The 17,643-nt window shown below is 39.1% G+C and overlaps 1 protein-coding gene across 1 annotated transcript; it reads right to left on the reverse strand.

The window, feature by feature from the left end:
• Nucleotides 1-270: 270 nt before the first annotated feature.
• On the reverse strand, nt 271-14,666 carry LOC139741194 (neuronal acetylcholine receptor subunit alpha-10-like). The gene is made up of 8 exons (XM_071651785.1): nt 14,597-14,666; nt 10,963-11,105; nt 9,231-9,275; nt 8,702-8,811; nt 6,136-6,316; nt 4,932-5,289; nt 4,224-4,383; nt 271-622 (listed from the first exon to the last, which is right to left on the reverse strand). The coding sequence occupies exons 1-8, from the start codon at nt 14,664-14,666 to the stop codon at nt 271-273; spliced, it is 1,419 nt and encodes a 472-aa protein (XP_071507886.1).
• Nucleotides 14,667-17,643: the final 2,977 nt, after the last annotated feature.

A 17,643-nucleotide genomic window follows, 5' to 3' on the forward strand; every position in this document is an offset into this window, starting at 1 on the left:
GAATGCACAAAATGCATGTTGGCAGTTTGCTTCAGCTGGCGCACAAGTATCTATTTCATAATAACATTCGATTTAAAACTAAGCGTTGTCATTATAGGCAGAATCTCAACATGAATATATATATATATATATATATATATATATATATATATATATATATATAAGGCTGAGTTTCTTATCTTAATCAGTGGAATCCCAACTTGCTGGATACTCGTTGAATTCGGATAAAGGCAAGGTGCAAAGAGTAACTTGAGTGAATCATCGCATATCTTATGCGGCTGAGGTTTTGTACGTCTGTTGGGCTTCTTCATTTCCGAGCAAAAAACTGACGGAGGCATACAAGATACAGGATACCATACAGACGGTCAGAATACTACCACATGCCATATCAAACGCATGGGCTATGTGCCTCCACAGGAATCGATTCAGGTCTTGTCTCTGCGTCTCTTTTATCGAGACTAATGTCAAACCCCAGACAGCTTCGCTCTTGACTGACGTTGGTGGCACCCTTTCCAAATCTTTGTAGCACGTCATCTTCGTTGGTTCATGTGAATCTGTGTTTGCAGTGGGGGCATCATATGGGGCTGTTTCGCTTTTGTCATCATTGGGACCATAGAACTTTCTGTGAAACAAAGAGAAAGTAGTTCATTATACGGCACAAGCACTTCAGTCTGGCAAATTAAGAGTCACAAAGGACTAGTTTCTAAATTAACAAGTGTGTGAATCCATTGCAGTAGCGATCAAATGGCTCGCCTGTCGGAGAGATGACTCTTTGCAGAATATTAACAATATTTAATTTGTCTGCCTTTCGGCATGACAAGAAGAATAGATAATTATTGTTCTTTCTTTCACCCTCTCTTTCTCCATTCATTCATCTGGAGTTTGTGGTCGTCTGATTTTACAATTTACTATGAATAGCATCACGTCAAGCCTTCTTCCGTGTTCTGACCTGAGATGGCAACGCGCAAGGTCAAGAAAAGGTCAAGGAGTTAACCATCTTCTGTGACTGGTGAAAAGGATGTCAGGGAAAAGTCTCTTTTGTCCTTCCGTTGCTTCTCATCTTAAAAATGAGTTTTAAGAATGAGTTTTGTTCGACGTATGAGAGGAGAACTGTGTGCATGGAAGTCACAAGTCGTACATTTTGGACCTAATCGTGGTACGTATAATAACTTATTGATGTTCACATGCACAAGAATAGTGCAGGTGATGAAAGCAATAATCAAAAGTTGTATGTTGACAATGTGCTATATCCTTCACTAACGTCTATCAGAATCAAAGCATTTTGCGTTCGACATTCAAAGTCGGCTTTGGGTGTAGATTTCTGATTCGATATAGATTCGTTTAACCCCTTCTTTGCCAATGAGTCAAATGTGCACAAATTTCATACATACACCTATGGACAGGTAATAAACGGGAAACGCAAAGGGTTCAGAAACTTATGCTGACTTTGATTAAGGCCCTGCCACACCTTTCCAGGTAAGCTACGCGGGCTTGTTTGCGAGTATGGATTTTCCAGCACGCAGGAGAAATTTCTGCGGGCGAACAAGGCTGTTGGTTAGTTCCGTGCTTGCGTCTTACTACTAGCGGCATGCTATTTACCTGCTACTTGCGTGTATTCCGTGTAACCTGCATGAGAGCTTTGAAACCGATCCATTTTCAGCTACGAGCGACATACGGGGACTGCGAAGTGCCTGCGTTACAGCTGCAAAGTACCTGCGTGGGAGTTGCCTGCGAGATGCTGCCGCTAAGGGCCTCCTACTGGTGTTCTGCGTGTACCTCTGCGGGTAAAACCCCCGCGACTCACCCGGAACGAGTTTTTAACATGCTCAAGACCTTGTCACAACGTTTCTGGGGAAGTCTTGTGGGTTGACTTGCTGAGAAAATTTTTGCTACCCGGACCTCCCAGCAGTTGGTCCGCACCTGACAGTACCTAGAGCGTATCTCACCCGTAGTTGCCAGGAGGTGCGCACGCAAGTCCGTTTTACCCGTAGCCAAGTTTGGAGTGTGACCAAAACTTTTTCCGGGTGAGTCGTGGGAATTGCCAGGAGAGGTCCACGCCCAACGCCAGTAGGAGACCCTTGCAGCGGGAGCACCTCGCAGGCAACTCCCACGCAGGTACTTCGCAGGTGTAATGCAGGCACTTCGCAGTCCCCGTATGCGGCCAAGATAATGACACTCTGTGGGACTTCTGCCATTCATTCAGAGGAATTCCTTCACTGAGTTGTCAGCCCCCATAGACACGCCTGGCACGCAGGTCACACAGAATATATGCAAGTAGAACTTATTAACAGTAGAACGCGTCCAACACGTAAGACACATGCAAAACTCGCCCAAATCCTTGTCCGCCCTCAGAAGTTGTCAGGTATTCTGGAACATCCCCACATGCAACAAGCCCGCGTAGCTTGCCCTGAAAGGTGTGACAGGGCCTAAACATGGCTGCGGGTAAAAAGGATTTGCGTGCGTACCTCCGGGCGACTACGGGTGAGATACGTGCTAGGTACTGTCATGTACGGGTCATCAGCGGGGACCTCCGGGTAGTAATAAATTAATTTTTCTTCGCACGTCGCACGCAAGGCTTGCCCGGAAAGGTGTGAAACGGCCTTAGGATGTTTGACATTCTGCCGTTATGTATCATTGCGTTTATTGTTTGTAGGAATGATATGGAGTGGAGGGGCTGATTCCTTGGCATATAGAAAATAAACTAATGTTATCAATTTCATTTGATTTTGTTTGATCCAATTAGATTTCTTTTTTTTATCATACAACCACTAATGAAGAACTGAATGCTAATGAGGAAGCGACCATGGGAATGAAGAGTTAATAATTATGTACCCTTTAAAGGACAGGGCAACGACGAAAAAAAAAACCTTGCCTAGGGACTTCATTATTTCACAACAATTGCGAATATCATTACCCTTGATGTGTTTTGCTGCCATAGTCCGCAACCAGCAATACTAGATGAAGTTATTTCATTTCATTTTCATTTCATTTTATTTCATTTCCAACAAAAGCATACAATAGAATGTGACATTTGCAGATACAAAATTCGCCGGTGTTGAGATATTACTCCTTGTTTATAGAGCATGAAGAGTTGAAACCACTTCTAGATCAGCTCATATTCTAAAGAGCGCATCTTGGGTATAACCATGGACCTAATACAACATGGACTATTCACGGCAGTCTTTCTTTGATGTAATGATCGTCACCGACACATGATTATGTGCATCTTAATGAGTACATTCAGGTGTCTTGACAATAACGATTGTGTAATCATGTATTGTCACTAACAAAAGAATCGTTTCCCTCATTTCAGTCTTGTTTCGCTGATGTGCCTTTTTTCAGACGGAAATGTCTTTGAATAAATACAGATGATGAGGAGCAGCAAACCTGAGATCATTACAAATTTTGTGTCAAAAGATGGGTAATTGCACATTTTCTCACACCCACAAGACCTTGCCTAATGGCAAGATATATCTGTTCTCTACCATTACCGTCCCTTTTTGCTCTGGAATAAGCTGGAGAAAAGTGAAATATTGAGATCACAAATGACAATCATTCTGCCAAAATGTTAGCTTTCTTTCAAAAACTGCCTGCTTCTCCTAAGCAAAATTGTTCGATGTATGATTTCCTAACATGCAGCACAACTGCACATTCACTTTACTTGATTTTTGTGCGTTATTTTTGTGCGTTATTTTTTGTGCGTTATTTTCTTCTGCGCATATAGTTTTAGATTTCTCGAATCTCCGTCTTGTTCTTCTCCCGGCTTGCTGGCGGTGGCTGGGTACGCGTTATTTTTTGATTATTTTCTATTTTTGTGCGTTTATTTTTGTGCGTTAATCTATGTGCGTTATTTTCTTCTGCGCATATAGTTTTAGATTTCTCGAATCTCCGTCTTGTTCTTCTCCCGGCTTGCTGGCGCTGGCTGGGTACGCGTTATTTTTGATTATTTTTGATTTTTGTGCGTTTATTTTTGTGCGTTAATTCATGTGCGTTATTTTCTTCTGCGCATATAGTTTTAGATTTCTCGAATCTCTGTCTTGTTCTTCTCCCGGCTTGCTGGCGGTGGCGATCATGGGATCAAAACAGTGAAGCATGCTAAAAATGTCTTTGTGGCGATTTTGTTATGTGCGGGTGCATGAATTAATTAACGATACGATGAATGTCCATGTGTATTAGGTCCATGGTATAACAATCGTGTGAGTTCTTCGTTTTCCTCAACTTGCCTCATTGTACTCGAGGCCTCCCGCGCCACGAAAACACGGAGCAGCTGAAAGGACCACTTTGGCGGGTGTGACACGGCCTCGTGATTGTACACGTGAAGAACCATTACTGTGAGCATCACACTGCACACACTCAGGGCAATTAGTACAGAGAAGCAGGTCACTGCGGGAAGGAACGTCATACAGAAGCAGCTATCAAGTCGGGTACTTTTAATCGACTTCACAACAAACGTAATGTTTGTAAGTATCAGTAGAGCACAAGGACAGCATGCTAAAAGTGATGTCTTTTGCCTTCGATGGTTATGTTATTCATGTACCTTCGAAGTATGAATCGAAGTATGGCTTGAGGAAAAGGGAGGGGCAATGCGGAAAAGGTGAAACGTCGATAAAGAAATATTACAAGACTAAGAATAGTTTTCTGCAATTTTGATTTGCCAGAACTTTGTAAGTAATAATAACTGTCGGACACACTTTTTTTTAAACAGAAAACCATTTTTGTTTTAGAAAATAGGTCTTCCTTGTAACCATCACCTACTGATTATATTCACTTACTCTCATCATCTTTCTTTTTTCATGTTTGTTCATGATCTACATTCCGGGTAAATGAATTTCATTACATTTCCGCTCTAGAAAGAACAAAAGGGGGTAACAAAGCTGTGTTGGTAGTGATTCGCATTATTGGCATTTTTACAATATCAGTGTGATACTAACCCAAGATGGATCGAGGCTCCCCTATGGGCGGCATGTTGTCGGCTACGAGCTGCTGGAAGAGAATTAGGGCCAGGAGATTGCTCATGGCAAAGGTCACCTTCTCCCCGGACTCCGGATGGAGCCAGAAGCCGACGAGCATGAGGGCGATGAGGAAGAGGGACGGCACCACGATGTTGATGGTGTAGAAGGACGACTCGCGCCGAAACGTCAGGGTGTAGACTACGTGGTCGTTGGGCGCCGGACAGCAGGGGTACTTTATGCTGATGTTATTGACTCGGGTATCCTGGAGATTCCAGATCCCATTCTGCACGTACCTCTCTTGGCTGGCATCTTCGTCGGCCATGGCGTAGAAGTGCATCTGTGGAATAGGATTTAGAGTAGTGAGGTTAATGATTTGCATTTGCTTAGTTTTGAAGAAGAGAAACGAAAACATGCAAAACAAAATGACCGTATAATATATCATATCCTGATTATCAATTGGGTGCTTCCATTACTAGAGCTATATACCCATTTATACATAGAATCTAATTAGTTTTTGGCACCAACTAACTCCACTCTAAACAAACTCCAGACGCAAGCGCCACTATTGACAAGATTTAAGTGCTTTGACAATGATTTATCTCATGTGAAAAGTAGATTAAAAGAATGGTATAAGAAGTCTCTGATTATAGAGCTCGTCGCCTTCATTAGGTAGATGACTCCACATGCTCTTCCTAAACCATCCAAAGCACGGTAAGCGAGAATCTGCCATCCAGCCAATTAAGGCATCATTTGATTCATGACACCACCACTGTTTCGCGAACAGGAAGTACCCGTGTTCAATAAAAGACACGCATATAAGGTCTCTCTACTTCAGGTCTGCATATGTTTTTCTCATTGAATTATGGTTGTCAGTCTACTCGGTTGGACAGCTGTATTAACGGAATGAAAGTGTGCATCAATTCGTAATTTCTCTATGATGAGTAGCATGTGTGAAGTTTCAGACAGAAAAACCTAACACATTATCTCACATAATGATTCATTAGAATGTAATTTATGGTATTGGCCGTGACATGACTCACAACCCTTTCTTTTCCTTTTGATTCTTCATCAATTTAAAATCGATTCTTGTTTATCTAAAGTGACCTGTATTATGTACTATGGAGATGGCATAATACATTTTGGATCATTAATTGACATGATTCAAATCTAAAATTGATTAGACCTTTTGATCATCCAGAGTCCACGGGTAAAACGTCAAATTGCAGCGCTGTACGTCGTAGGGAAAGAACTCCACGTCGATCTTGCAGGCCGAGGTCGTAATGGCAGGAAACAGCCAGTCCACCCGGCCAGTGTACCGTACCGTCACGTAATTCTCTGCGATGCTAATGAAGTTTTTGTCGATACTGGAAGGTAGTCCGGAAATTACATTTCCATTAACCCTCTGTTTGCCAAATTAATTACTTGTCTGTGGGTTTGTGCGTAAAATTTGTGCTCATTTGACTCATTGGCAAAGAATGGATTAAGTGAGGAAAGTAGAAACGTGAATGTGTTGAATATGCAATGTGTCTTAAGAATGCACACGATTTCAAATTAAAAAAAAAAGAAAGGTAAATAAAGTTAATGCAAGAAAAGCCGCACGGGAGTGATATAGGAATGGCTGAAGAAATCTACCTTTCTCCCTTTTTTTTATATAGAAATAGTTTTTCTTTTCAAAATTCCATGACACCAAAGCATATAGTTTCATCGTGTCTTTGCTAATATAACATAAGATATGAACAAAATGTCCCTGTAACGTACAATGAAGTTCACTTAATCGTTAGGGCCCTGGGCACACATAAACGGAGCCGGTCATCGACCATTCTACGACCTCTGAAATCGCTGGGTGGCAGTTGGTTATCACAGGTCGTAAAAAAGGTTGTTTCTTTCTTTCTTTCTTTCTTTCTTTCTTTCTTTCTTTCTTTCTTTCTTTTTTTTTTTTCTGGGGGGGGGGGGGGGGGGTCGCAAACGGTTGTCAGCGGTCTGAGACCGGTCGCCGCGACCGCTTTTGGTCGGCTAGAAGTTTTCAGTGGTGTATCGAAAAAATTTTGCCAACGAACTGGTCGGGGAATTTTTTTATCTTGTGTTTCTTTTGGTTTGTAGTTGTTGGTTTCTCTCTCTCTCTCTCTCTCTCTCTCTCTCTCTCTCTCTCTTTGGTCGTGAAAAGGTTGGCAACTAGTCGCCGAACCGTTGCCAATATCTTTCGGATTGGTCTTCAGTGATTTCTGGTATTTGACATGAAGATTATTGGACTGATAGGCCACCATTTGCCAAGTGGCCGCCGACCAGACCACATGTATAAAAGTTACTATCACGTTTTTCTAGAGCGTCTGCGTCCACGTGCCGCGTCCTCATGTCAGCTACTGTACTACTTATCAGGGCAGAACCATGTTGCTTGGTTTCTCATTGGCGGGTAGTAGATTCTGCTCACTTCTCAGCAATTTCACACGTTTGTAAATCTGTAGCAATTGTTGCCGAGCCCCAAACCAATCGGCAACCCTGGCCCCAAAACAATCGGCGGTCAGTTGTTAGTGGTCCTCATGAAGTAGCCGACCAGTTGCCCACCATTTGCAAACCTTTCCGCGAGCAATGGTTGTCACAATGAAAATGACAATTTTGAAATCCACACTGCTCTGTTTTGCCTATCTTTAATAAATTGATAAGATTAGTATGTCAAACACATGTTTATTGGATTACAACCAGGAGTAAACACCTGTATTGTGTATGAGTATAGTGCCATTGATGGTGAACATGCTCAAGTGCCATTGATGGTGAGACTAATTAACATGATAATGATTGTCGTTGTTGTTGTTCGCAAACCGTTCTCAGAGCACTCGCCAACCGATCGTCGAATAGTTTGTAAACGGTCAGCAACTGGGCAACCGGTCAAAAAACGGTCAAATCGATTCAATTCAATTCAATTCTTATTTTATATCATTTTCCGCCAAGCATAAGTACATTTCACTCTGTTTGGCAACAAAAATATTATGGGGTTTGGTAGCCGATTGGTTGTTGATAGTTGCCATAAACTTTTTTTTATTGCTTGAGGTCGACAACCAGTCTGCGCGTATGCGTGAAAAGGCCATAAAACATGTCATCTACTATTCTGTTTTATCACGATTGCACAGAAAAAGAAATGTATACACTATGAATATTTTGCGAATAGGTTATTATACAGGTGACTGATATGATACAATCTCCTTTTTCAGTATATGTAAAGTGTGATTAATAAGGCATTGCACTCTGGGGCCTTCATTAATTTTGGAGGATTACATCTTTTATAGGATGAATATTTTCTCTTTTACGTTACTGATATTATTATAATAAACCTTCTTAAACATTGCAAATACACCACATCAACAGGAAGTTTATGGATTAAAAAAGCACAAAAAACACCATGTCTATAAATGAGGATTTGTGGCGCCAGCGAGTACTGCAGCAGGGGTTGATGCCCCGCAATAACTTGTTCCCATGAAATGATAATAATGTGTGTTTTCAGGGATGCAGTTAATTTTTACGCATTATGCGTCAATTGGTATAATAATTGTTGCAATTTCTCTTTTTATGCCTTTTCTCAGCTTTCAACGTGTTAAACTGCATTATGCGCCTGAATTACTACCGAGTATGAGAACCACACAATTTTGTTGTTTGTTATCTTTTCGGTCGTTTGCAAAACCATTGTCGGGCTTTTAGGCGAATGCCACCCGCTGCCGTCATGGCAACGATTTGGAGTGGTAAGAGCGTAGTCATACTTTTGGTCGAGGGATAGATCAGGGCGCCAAATCTCATCTATTTTTAGCGTGATGTTCTGGAGTCCCGAGTACTCTACCGGGTCCCACTGCAAATGCTCGTCCATCCATACCTGCAATTAATGAAAGTGATTGGCATAATGTAAATGGTCTGTCTAAATGCACGACCGGACTCAGATAAACGAAAGGAAAAAAAGCTATGGCATGGTTCCACATAATTATGTTTCATGGATGGCTTATTGTCCTACTACAGGAAGGCTCTGTATTTGCTGCAAATGTCTAATTACGCTTCGCGCTCGATTGCAGTTGTATGAGTGAAATTTTAGGCTTGAAATCACTGCCTTCTAACATGAATGACGTTTGCCATCTATTCAGTCTGACTGAAATAATGATGTGTCATGCCGATTTTCAAAGCCCTGTCTATAATATGAGACATAAAAGAAAGTGATGGCGACAAAAAGAAAGAAAGAAAGAAAGCTTTATATTAAGTTATGTGGTTTACGTATATACAATAAGAAGGAATATAACTCACCATTCTCATATTTGAACGGATATTTATCTTTTGCTGGGTTTGGTCCTGTTCGGCAATGAAATGAAAGCCAAAGAAATATTTGAAACGTTAACACACAAATAGTAGAAAGAGAAATGTTGCGAACTACAAACCTGTTATTAAATCGATGACAAGAATGAGCACCAAAGCTGTTTTTAAAAGACATTCCCTGATTCATTTGCCTGGTCTCCTTTGCAGTATTTTAGACAAAACGTAAAAGATCAATTATCGCATTTAATTTCATTGCACTAATTTCTTCATGAAATTGTTAAACCCCTAGTTTGTCATAAACTCATAAAATAAACGTAATGACTGATATCAACAGTACTGATTAAAATATTTTACAGTTGTTGGTCGTTGTTTCGGTTATAAAATATAACTCAGATTTGTCGCTTGTCAGCAATTATCATTTAAACACATTTTAAACACTTACAAGTAATCAGTGATTGTTATTTGTGGTGTCTTTACCCTATTTCATCATAATTATTTTCATGGAATAGTTAGAACATTCAACAAAATAAGTATGAGATCTTTGTTAAAAAATTATAACGTCTTAATTCATAGTAACGAAAGTGATGATTCCTAGCCTCGTGATATGACCTGTATAGAGGAACTATTTTGCTTCTTGCATTTCATTCGTTTATTTGTTCTGCTCCGTATCAGAATGTGACATAGTATCATTAATTAATAGCATGAACAGTAGGACAGGGACTAATAATTGATAGTTTGCACAACGATAACAACATTTCATTGTGTTTGTACACAGCAAGAACCGATGAGAAAGAAGGTGGGACAAAGGAACGTATGAAAAGCTGTAATTGTGAGGACCATTCTCCTAAATAGGGTGAAGCATTAGGTCCCAATGATTTCAGCTATTTCCAAAGCGATAATCAGCGCACGTACTGGGCATATCTAATCGTTTCTTTCAACATGCATCTCGGTTGAGTTTTGGGTCTATTTTGTGGCTCACGTGATGAAGTTATGTCTTCGACGGCTGCTATTTTTATTCCTCAAATATTATTCAGATTAAAGAGACTTCATACAGAAAAGGAAAAGGATATTGTGTGTCCACTTGAAGGCAAAACCAATAGTGAAGAAGGTTCAATAATGATGCTGTCCAAGCTAGTAGGTGCACGTCACGAGACCAACACCCGCGAGTCATACAGCCCACGAGTTATACAGCCAGCGAGCCATGCAGCCCATGAGTTACACCAAACAAACAAGGCCCACGAGACCGTCACATTAAACCCCTTGTTGTATCTGTCGAACTCATGGGCTGTTTTCGCCTCGCGTCAATCTCATGGGCTTTATTTGCCCAGTTTCGAACTCGTGGCCTGTATGACTCATACATGGGTGTCGGTCTCGTGGGATGACCCCAAGCTAATTACTTCATATCTACCTTAGCAAGTTTTAGTAAGAAAACCTATTTAAAACTGCTAAATCCCATAGTAGCCAACCGCTGGAGTAAAAATGACCGTCATTTTGTCTCTGGCGGAGATTCTGCTACAGGATCGAAAGCTCAGGCCCCTTTAGACTCCAGTAAATATTCAGTCTTGTCAAACGGACCTTGTCATTCATATCGCCGTAATTTATTTTCTTTGTCTTCTTCCTAGTCTGCCCCTTTTCAATCTTTTCCTAAGAAAGGATAGGTGAGTGTCACATACTTACAGTAGATTATAATAATCATACATGATATTATACATGATATACTTACAAAGTCTATGAGTTCGTATACCAGCATTCTGAAGAGTACGGTAACTGTTTGGGTATGATTTGTCACTGGCAATACAGATAATTCTCCGTAGTTGTTTTTGAGACATTTGACCAGGTCTTTTTCCGTCTTTGCGTCGCTGCTTCCTACAAAATTCAATGGACACTTAGCAAAGTTATCATCAAATCATCGTAAACAAGTAGGGTTTAGATTTTTTGATTACATTGTTTTGTTATATCGTACATTGATCCGGTTAGTACTAATTCTAACTAGACGTTTTACTCCTTTTAACTTTGATTGTTTATTTGTATTTATGTAACATGATTTTACATTTATATATTTGGATTGTACAGGACCTTAACAGCACTCACATGCTGATCTTGTTATCCTGTCAAAATATGTTGAAATAAATAAATAAATAAACAGATAGATAAATAAAATCATAATTTTCTTCCTGTTACATTCAAACTATATCCATGTAGCTTGACGTTTGATATTTCATTTAACCTATATTCTCTTCTCCTCTTGTTGTATTAATCTCTCAGTTTGGTAAGCAATGCAGTTTTTAGCATAAAACAGCGTTATGGTCTTGCGTCTTTTAAGTGCTGCGAAGATTTGCAGCTAACGAAATGTAATGCTTCTTTAAATAGCACACAGTTAAAGAATTTAATTGTGCTAAATCTAACTCATTTCATTTAACATGCAGTGTTAAAATATTTTAACATCGGTTTTTTTAAATTGATTCCATTGATTCCGTTAAAAAGTATAAAAACTTACAGAATGAATTTGTATTACATCAATCACATCCATTTCGTCCACGACTAAGAGGCCGGCGTATATTAAGATCAATTCTCAGTCATCATTGCTCTTCCATATTGAAAAAAAAATAATGAAGAGTGTCTCACGCGGGATTGACAAATAGCAGCATCAAAAAATGTGAGACTTGTGTCAAAAGTCACTGCAGCACTCGTCGTACATCTTGTAATGAGTCTTGTGAGACTTAATGGTATACTTATTGATAGAAAGTACATTTTGTATGTTTGCTGGAAAACCTTTCTATTGTATCTCTTCTTTTTGCGTTATTTGGTTTCGATCTCTTGTACAAAGTGTCGAACCAAACAACATTTTGCTACGAAAATTCAGACCAAGAAATGCACAAGGGAATGCATAAATTAACTAATGATACATGCGTATATGAAAGGGTGCCATTGCTTTATACAGCCTAGAAAAGATATCAATGAATAAATGTACCGAGCAGTATTTAGATTTTTAAAAAAAGCTACAGCAAGGAAAAACAGCAGCACCTTGTTCTCTCTGTCATAACTCAGATGATCTATTTCAAGCTTTACGTCTGTTAGCATCGATAAGAGGCAAACGAAGTCTATAAATGACGATCAAGATTTTGACAGCAGAAATTTCAGAAGAGCACTCTGATGTAATATCTTAAGGAAATGACCTTTCGTCGACCTTTGGTCTGAAGACATGCGGTAGCTCGAAAAAGACCATTTTGGAAAGGTACAAGGCACAGTTTTAACTGTAAAGATTGCTGTTTTGTAGAGTGTCATATAACGAAATATTAGCAGGGATTGTTTTTATAGGGGTTTTTTTCCTCATGCATAAGGTTTAGCAGGTACCATTAAACTAGCATTTGCTGATTTCGCTCCTTATTGCATTATGTTAAAATTGTTGTATACCTGGAAAACGATTTTTTTTTTGTTCTGTTAATTTCATAATCCTCTGTAGTATGTGTTAAACGAATAACCATATTGCATGGCGAAAAAATCATGCATTTATAATCTGCATGGAATCAATAACTTAGAAATGAAAAGGATATAACGACTGGAGTGAAACGGCATTTCATATTATGTACATAACTAGATTATCAGCCTTGCAATATAAATGACTTATCTAAGGCCCACGGTGAAATAGCAAATAATGCATGCAGTTACACCCGTCCATCTCGCAAACATTTTGGAAAATCAGGAGGACGCTGTCTCCTCGATATTTGTTCTAGCATCGCAAATCATGCTCTTGTTTGTTTTTTCAAAAACCCAAGCGTGTCTTTCCATAGATCGAGAAGAGAATAACCAGGACTCGTTCACATAATACAACACATACACACACACACACACACACACACACACACACGCACGCACACGCACACGCACTCGCTCGCTCTCTACTCTCTTTCTCTCTCTTATACACATGCCTACACACTCAAAGACTTTCATATACATCGCATCCATTCAAGTTACTTGTAATTCTATTGGCAGTATATCCGCTTGTTGCTAATAGTAATAGTAATAATAATAATGATGATGATAATAATAATAATAATAATAGTAATAATGTTATAATGATAATCAAGCTTCTATAGCGCATAAAACAAATTAAAGTTCCATATGCATACGCTTTACAATAAATCTTACCATTTTACTTTATCACAAAATATATTTGTCAAATTACATTCAATATGATAAAATGTAATCATACAACACACAACATAGACTGTAAAGATTTCGATGTACATGATCATAGACAAAAACTTTTACTACACAAATAAATAAGTCTTTAAAGAGAATTTGAATGAAACCAATGATACTAATGCAACCTATCAGATATCACATAACTAATGAGGGAGCCGGTGACTCAGCCGTTTCATAGACATTATCCTCTGAATACAACGTATCAAAGAAATTTGAAGCCTCGAGACGTTTTTCTTTTTCTTTCAAAAAAAAACACACACACACACACAAGTAAACACTTAACCCCCTGGTTAGAGTTTCGAACTCAGAGTTCGGATAGAATGATCAATTTCATTCACAGGAAACGAAGGCTTGTTAACATCAGGAGTTTCTACTTATTACTCAAGCATTCTTTTTAGACTTCACAATATATTGGCCAAATCACAAGAAAGAAATAAATGAAAAATGAACATGGGTATTTTAGTACATGATAAGCGCCAGAGGTTTGATTACCTATACACAACAGCCTAATACATCAACTTAGGGCTCTTCACAAAATGCACTTGGGTTTAAGAAAAAGGTAGTTACTTTTAAAAAGTGATATATAATATGATAGTAAAGCTTCTTTTATGCCATCCAAGTTATGTAAATGTACACTCTAAAAAAATCCGGGTCAGAACTGACCCGGAACTGGGTCCGTTGGGGTCACACACCGTTCCGGGCTAGAAATGACAAGTAATGGGGTCAGATATGACACCATCCTGAGTCATGAATTGGGTCAGGGTGACCCCATTCTTCATGACCAAATTCCAAGTCATTTTTTACCCGGAACGGGGTGTGACCCCAACGGACCCAGTTCCGGGTCAGTTCTGACCCGGATTTTTTAAGAGTGTACACATACATGCCCATACGTACACACACACACACACAGACACACATACACACAAGTGTATGTAAATATGTAAACATGTATATGTATATGATTATTTATACAATGTACTTACCAATTTAAATAAGCATTTATAATGTATCTTTCATAGACGTAAGGTGAAGTAGAAAAAGACTTAATATTGCCTAACATAAATATAATTCTGAAGTAGATGTTACAGGAAATGAGACAAATTAGACAGATCGGGGGTAAACTGATGCACCATCATCCTCACAGAACTTACCCATCGCATGAGTCGTCATACTTCTCGAAGAGATAACTAGAAGACACATGGCCAGTTTCAGTGGACTCATTCTCGGATATACGTGAGAGCAGACGCCTGAATCCCTCGGCTGAAACCTGCTTGACGTCCTCATAAACCTGCTGCGAGCTGATGTGAGTCCACTTATAAATGTTTACATCCGAAATCCACACATCTCCACTCTTCGCTTCATGAATCATAATAGGTAGGCACTGAAAACCTTTGCCTTGAAAGCGCCCGTTTCTGTCGCCCCCTCTCACTGTATTTTTTCCCCTCTCTTTCTGTCTCTCACTTTCCCTGTGTTTTTCATTCTCTCTTTATCTCTCACTTGTACTAAGGCTCTGTGATGGGGCAATTGTGTAATCCATATTTCCTTTTGTAGACGAAAATTGAATTTACAATAAAACTATGGCAGCGTTTGAAAATATTACGCCCGTACGTTTCCTGGCAATTTTCTTAAGCGCCGTATTGTTTACTCGATGGCAAGGCACGTGCAGAATGCTTTATAATTCGATCATCTGAATATTGCCATGCACTGTGCTGAGTCAACTGGTTTCAATCATAATCATATTCTTCGCAATTTTCCGCCGTTGTCTCGTTTTCTACTGTATAACAATCACAAAGTACTAAAGGATTCATACTTCAGACTAGGGTTGATGCGTATTCTGCAGCGCCATGCATGCTCTGGGTAAACTTCTTCAACGACCTAGTTTATCTAAAATTCACGCCTATGAATTGGTTTAATGACAACAATCAATCAAACACACACACACACACACACACACACAGACACACACACAGCAGAACACATTCACACATTATGTCAAGTCAAGCACGCGTAGTATGGTTGGATTTTTGTGAGCACATTTTATTTTAATCATATATTTTTCTAAGGGGAAATGATCATTGAATAAATAAGGATGTGCTGCCAACGTAATGTCTGGTCTAGTAAAGGCCTCTGATATAATTACGAAGCATCCTCCCTTTTAATTGCGTAATCCTCCCTCGCCCCAAGGAAAAAAAAAGCAGTATCTGTAACATAATTACATTGCAGGTACTGCTTTTTGGGGGATTTCGTTTTTGTCATTGTTCAAGGACCTCATATTCTAACACTATATAGCATAGATATTTGCACTTATTCCTCTGACGCCATTGACCCACGACCACAAAACACAATGCTTGTTTGTTATATGATAGATATCTCCATTAGCTTTATGGGAACCCAACACTCATTAATCTAAAGAGGTTTTCAAAGCGCGCACTTCCCAATGAAAACAACAACTAGTTTGGTGGTCTGAAGGTTGCCAATAACAAATTTTGACATCGGGCAAACCTATGTATATGTAGGCACATTGCAGGATCATACCCTGATACTAGTAGTCCAAAATAATTCATTTGTTCTGAGTAGCAATGTAATTTATGTGAGGATCATAACCTTGACTGTGGCGGCAAATTAGCTCAGTAGAGCTCGAATGGTAAATATTGACTTTTTATTGCAAACATATGAATCAATGAGAAATTACTACGAATGGTCAATGAATATTTGCTTTCTAAATACAAGTAAGATTTTGAGGCAAGTCCGTGGTCTCAATGTACACATACATAAGATTATCACAATCGATATGTACATCTGAAACTGCATCCTGTAAAAATGCACATTGATTGAGTAGAATGAGTAAGGTAGTAATAAATATTAAAAGAAGACATGATAAACTCAACCAATGCACCATTTTGTTTTTCATGAGGTCAAGATGACAGATCACTTTTGTTTTCTTGTCTTTTTTTCAATACCATGGTAATGCTTTGTTACTGCGAAATGCCATCACGAGAGTACCAGTAGTCACTGTTTCGTTCATCGCGGACGTGGACGGCGTGGTGAGTGAAACAGTCGTGCGTCTTTAGTTGGCACTAATCGGTCATTTTAGACTAGAGCCTACTGCCGTTTCAAACGCTGCAGTGCACGGTCACATGGGCGTGTTCTCACTAATTAACGTGACATTGGGCTATAAGCAGACAGGGTGTTTAGGCTGGTAGATGCAGTCTCGGGACTAGTCATGCTATCATTCTTCTCCGGTTTCCGGTGCTCCATACTATTGCTTTTCTTTTTAGTATAAACTCTGGTAGTCTGTAATCATGCTTGCTTCGATCCTCTGGTATATACGTCCCTTCTTTATCGTGAACATCGTGAATGCGTGAATATACCACAAGTTTTCTTATGTTCATAAAGGACTGATGAATATAATTATGTCACTAAGGTTGTATATTGTATTTTCTCCTTCTCTTTTCACAGAGCACTACTGTTTGGACAAATTGTTCCGAGTGATACAAACAGAGTTCTACCAGAACATCAAAACAGTGATATGAAGATAATGTTGTAAAAGATAATGTAACGTAGGGTGATACTTCAATATACCTGGGATAAGGGTATTTCGGCCATAATGCATTCACACCTTAAGAAATGAATTTTATTTGTCAGTTTATATAAGTTACTGGTTATCAATATTTACATCTCTTATGCAGCCGTGGCTTTTCGAATGGAAATCGAATTTGAGGACGAAAAGGTAAAAAGGATAGAGTATAATATAAAGAAATACTATAGAATTGACTCAATATCAAAAGAAAACATAACCCACATTTCTTTTTATTTTTCCTCTTTATCTGTTGATATCGTAAGACTCTCATCGTACTATCTATAGCCATTGTGATTCAGTTTCATGACGAAGTTGTAGAAATTAACCCAGTTTGCATACGTAGGGGATCCAGACCCGGTAAATGTTTATTTGATCAATAAATGTCAGCCGTTTCATGATGTTTGAATACCACGATAGCACTTGATTGGACAAAATGCATTACTTTCAATAGATGTAGCATTCAAGGAATTCAGCATTTGTTTGAAACCGTCTTAGAAATACAGGATGAACAATCAAAGAGAGATTAGCAAGAGCTTTTGAGAAGTTTGACATATGCTCATCTTAATCAAATTGATATTAAAAGATGAAACTTGCCGACACAAGACAATAGGAATCAAC

Source organism: Diadema antillarum, unplaced genomic scaffold (genome assembly GCF_040938485.1).
Source record: "Diadema antillarum isolate AM-2024a unplaced genomic scaffold, OU_Dant_1.0 seq00000910_RagTag, whole genome shotgun sequence".
In the NCBI taxonomy this organism is placed as follows: domain Eukaryota; kingdom Metazoa; phylum Echinodermata; class Echinoidea; order Diadematoida; family Diadematidae; genus Diadema; species Diadema antillarum.

What these genes read in the sequence shown, in the direction of transcription:
- LOC139741194 (XM_071651785.1), bottom strand. Translation starts at nt 14,666, where the DNA reads ATGAGTCCACTGAAACTGGCCATGTGTCTTCTAGTTATCTCTTCGAGA. An exon ending in GATCTATCCCTCGACCAAAA is followed by an intron (nt 6,317 to 8,701) that starts GTATGACTACGC and finishes ACTACCTTCCAG; the next exon opens with TATCGACAAAAACTTCATTA. An exon ending in GAGGCCTCGAGTACAATGAG is followed by an intron (nt 623 to 4,223) that starts GCAAGTTGAGGA and finishes TTTGTTTCACAG; the next exon opens with AAAGTTCTATGGTCCCAATG.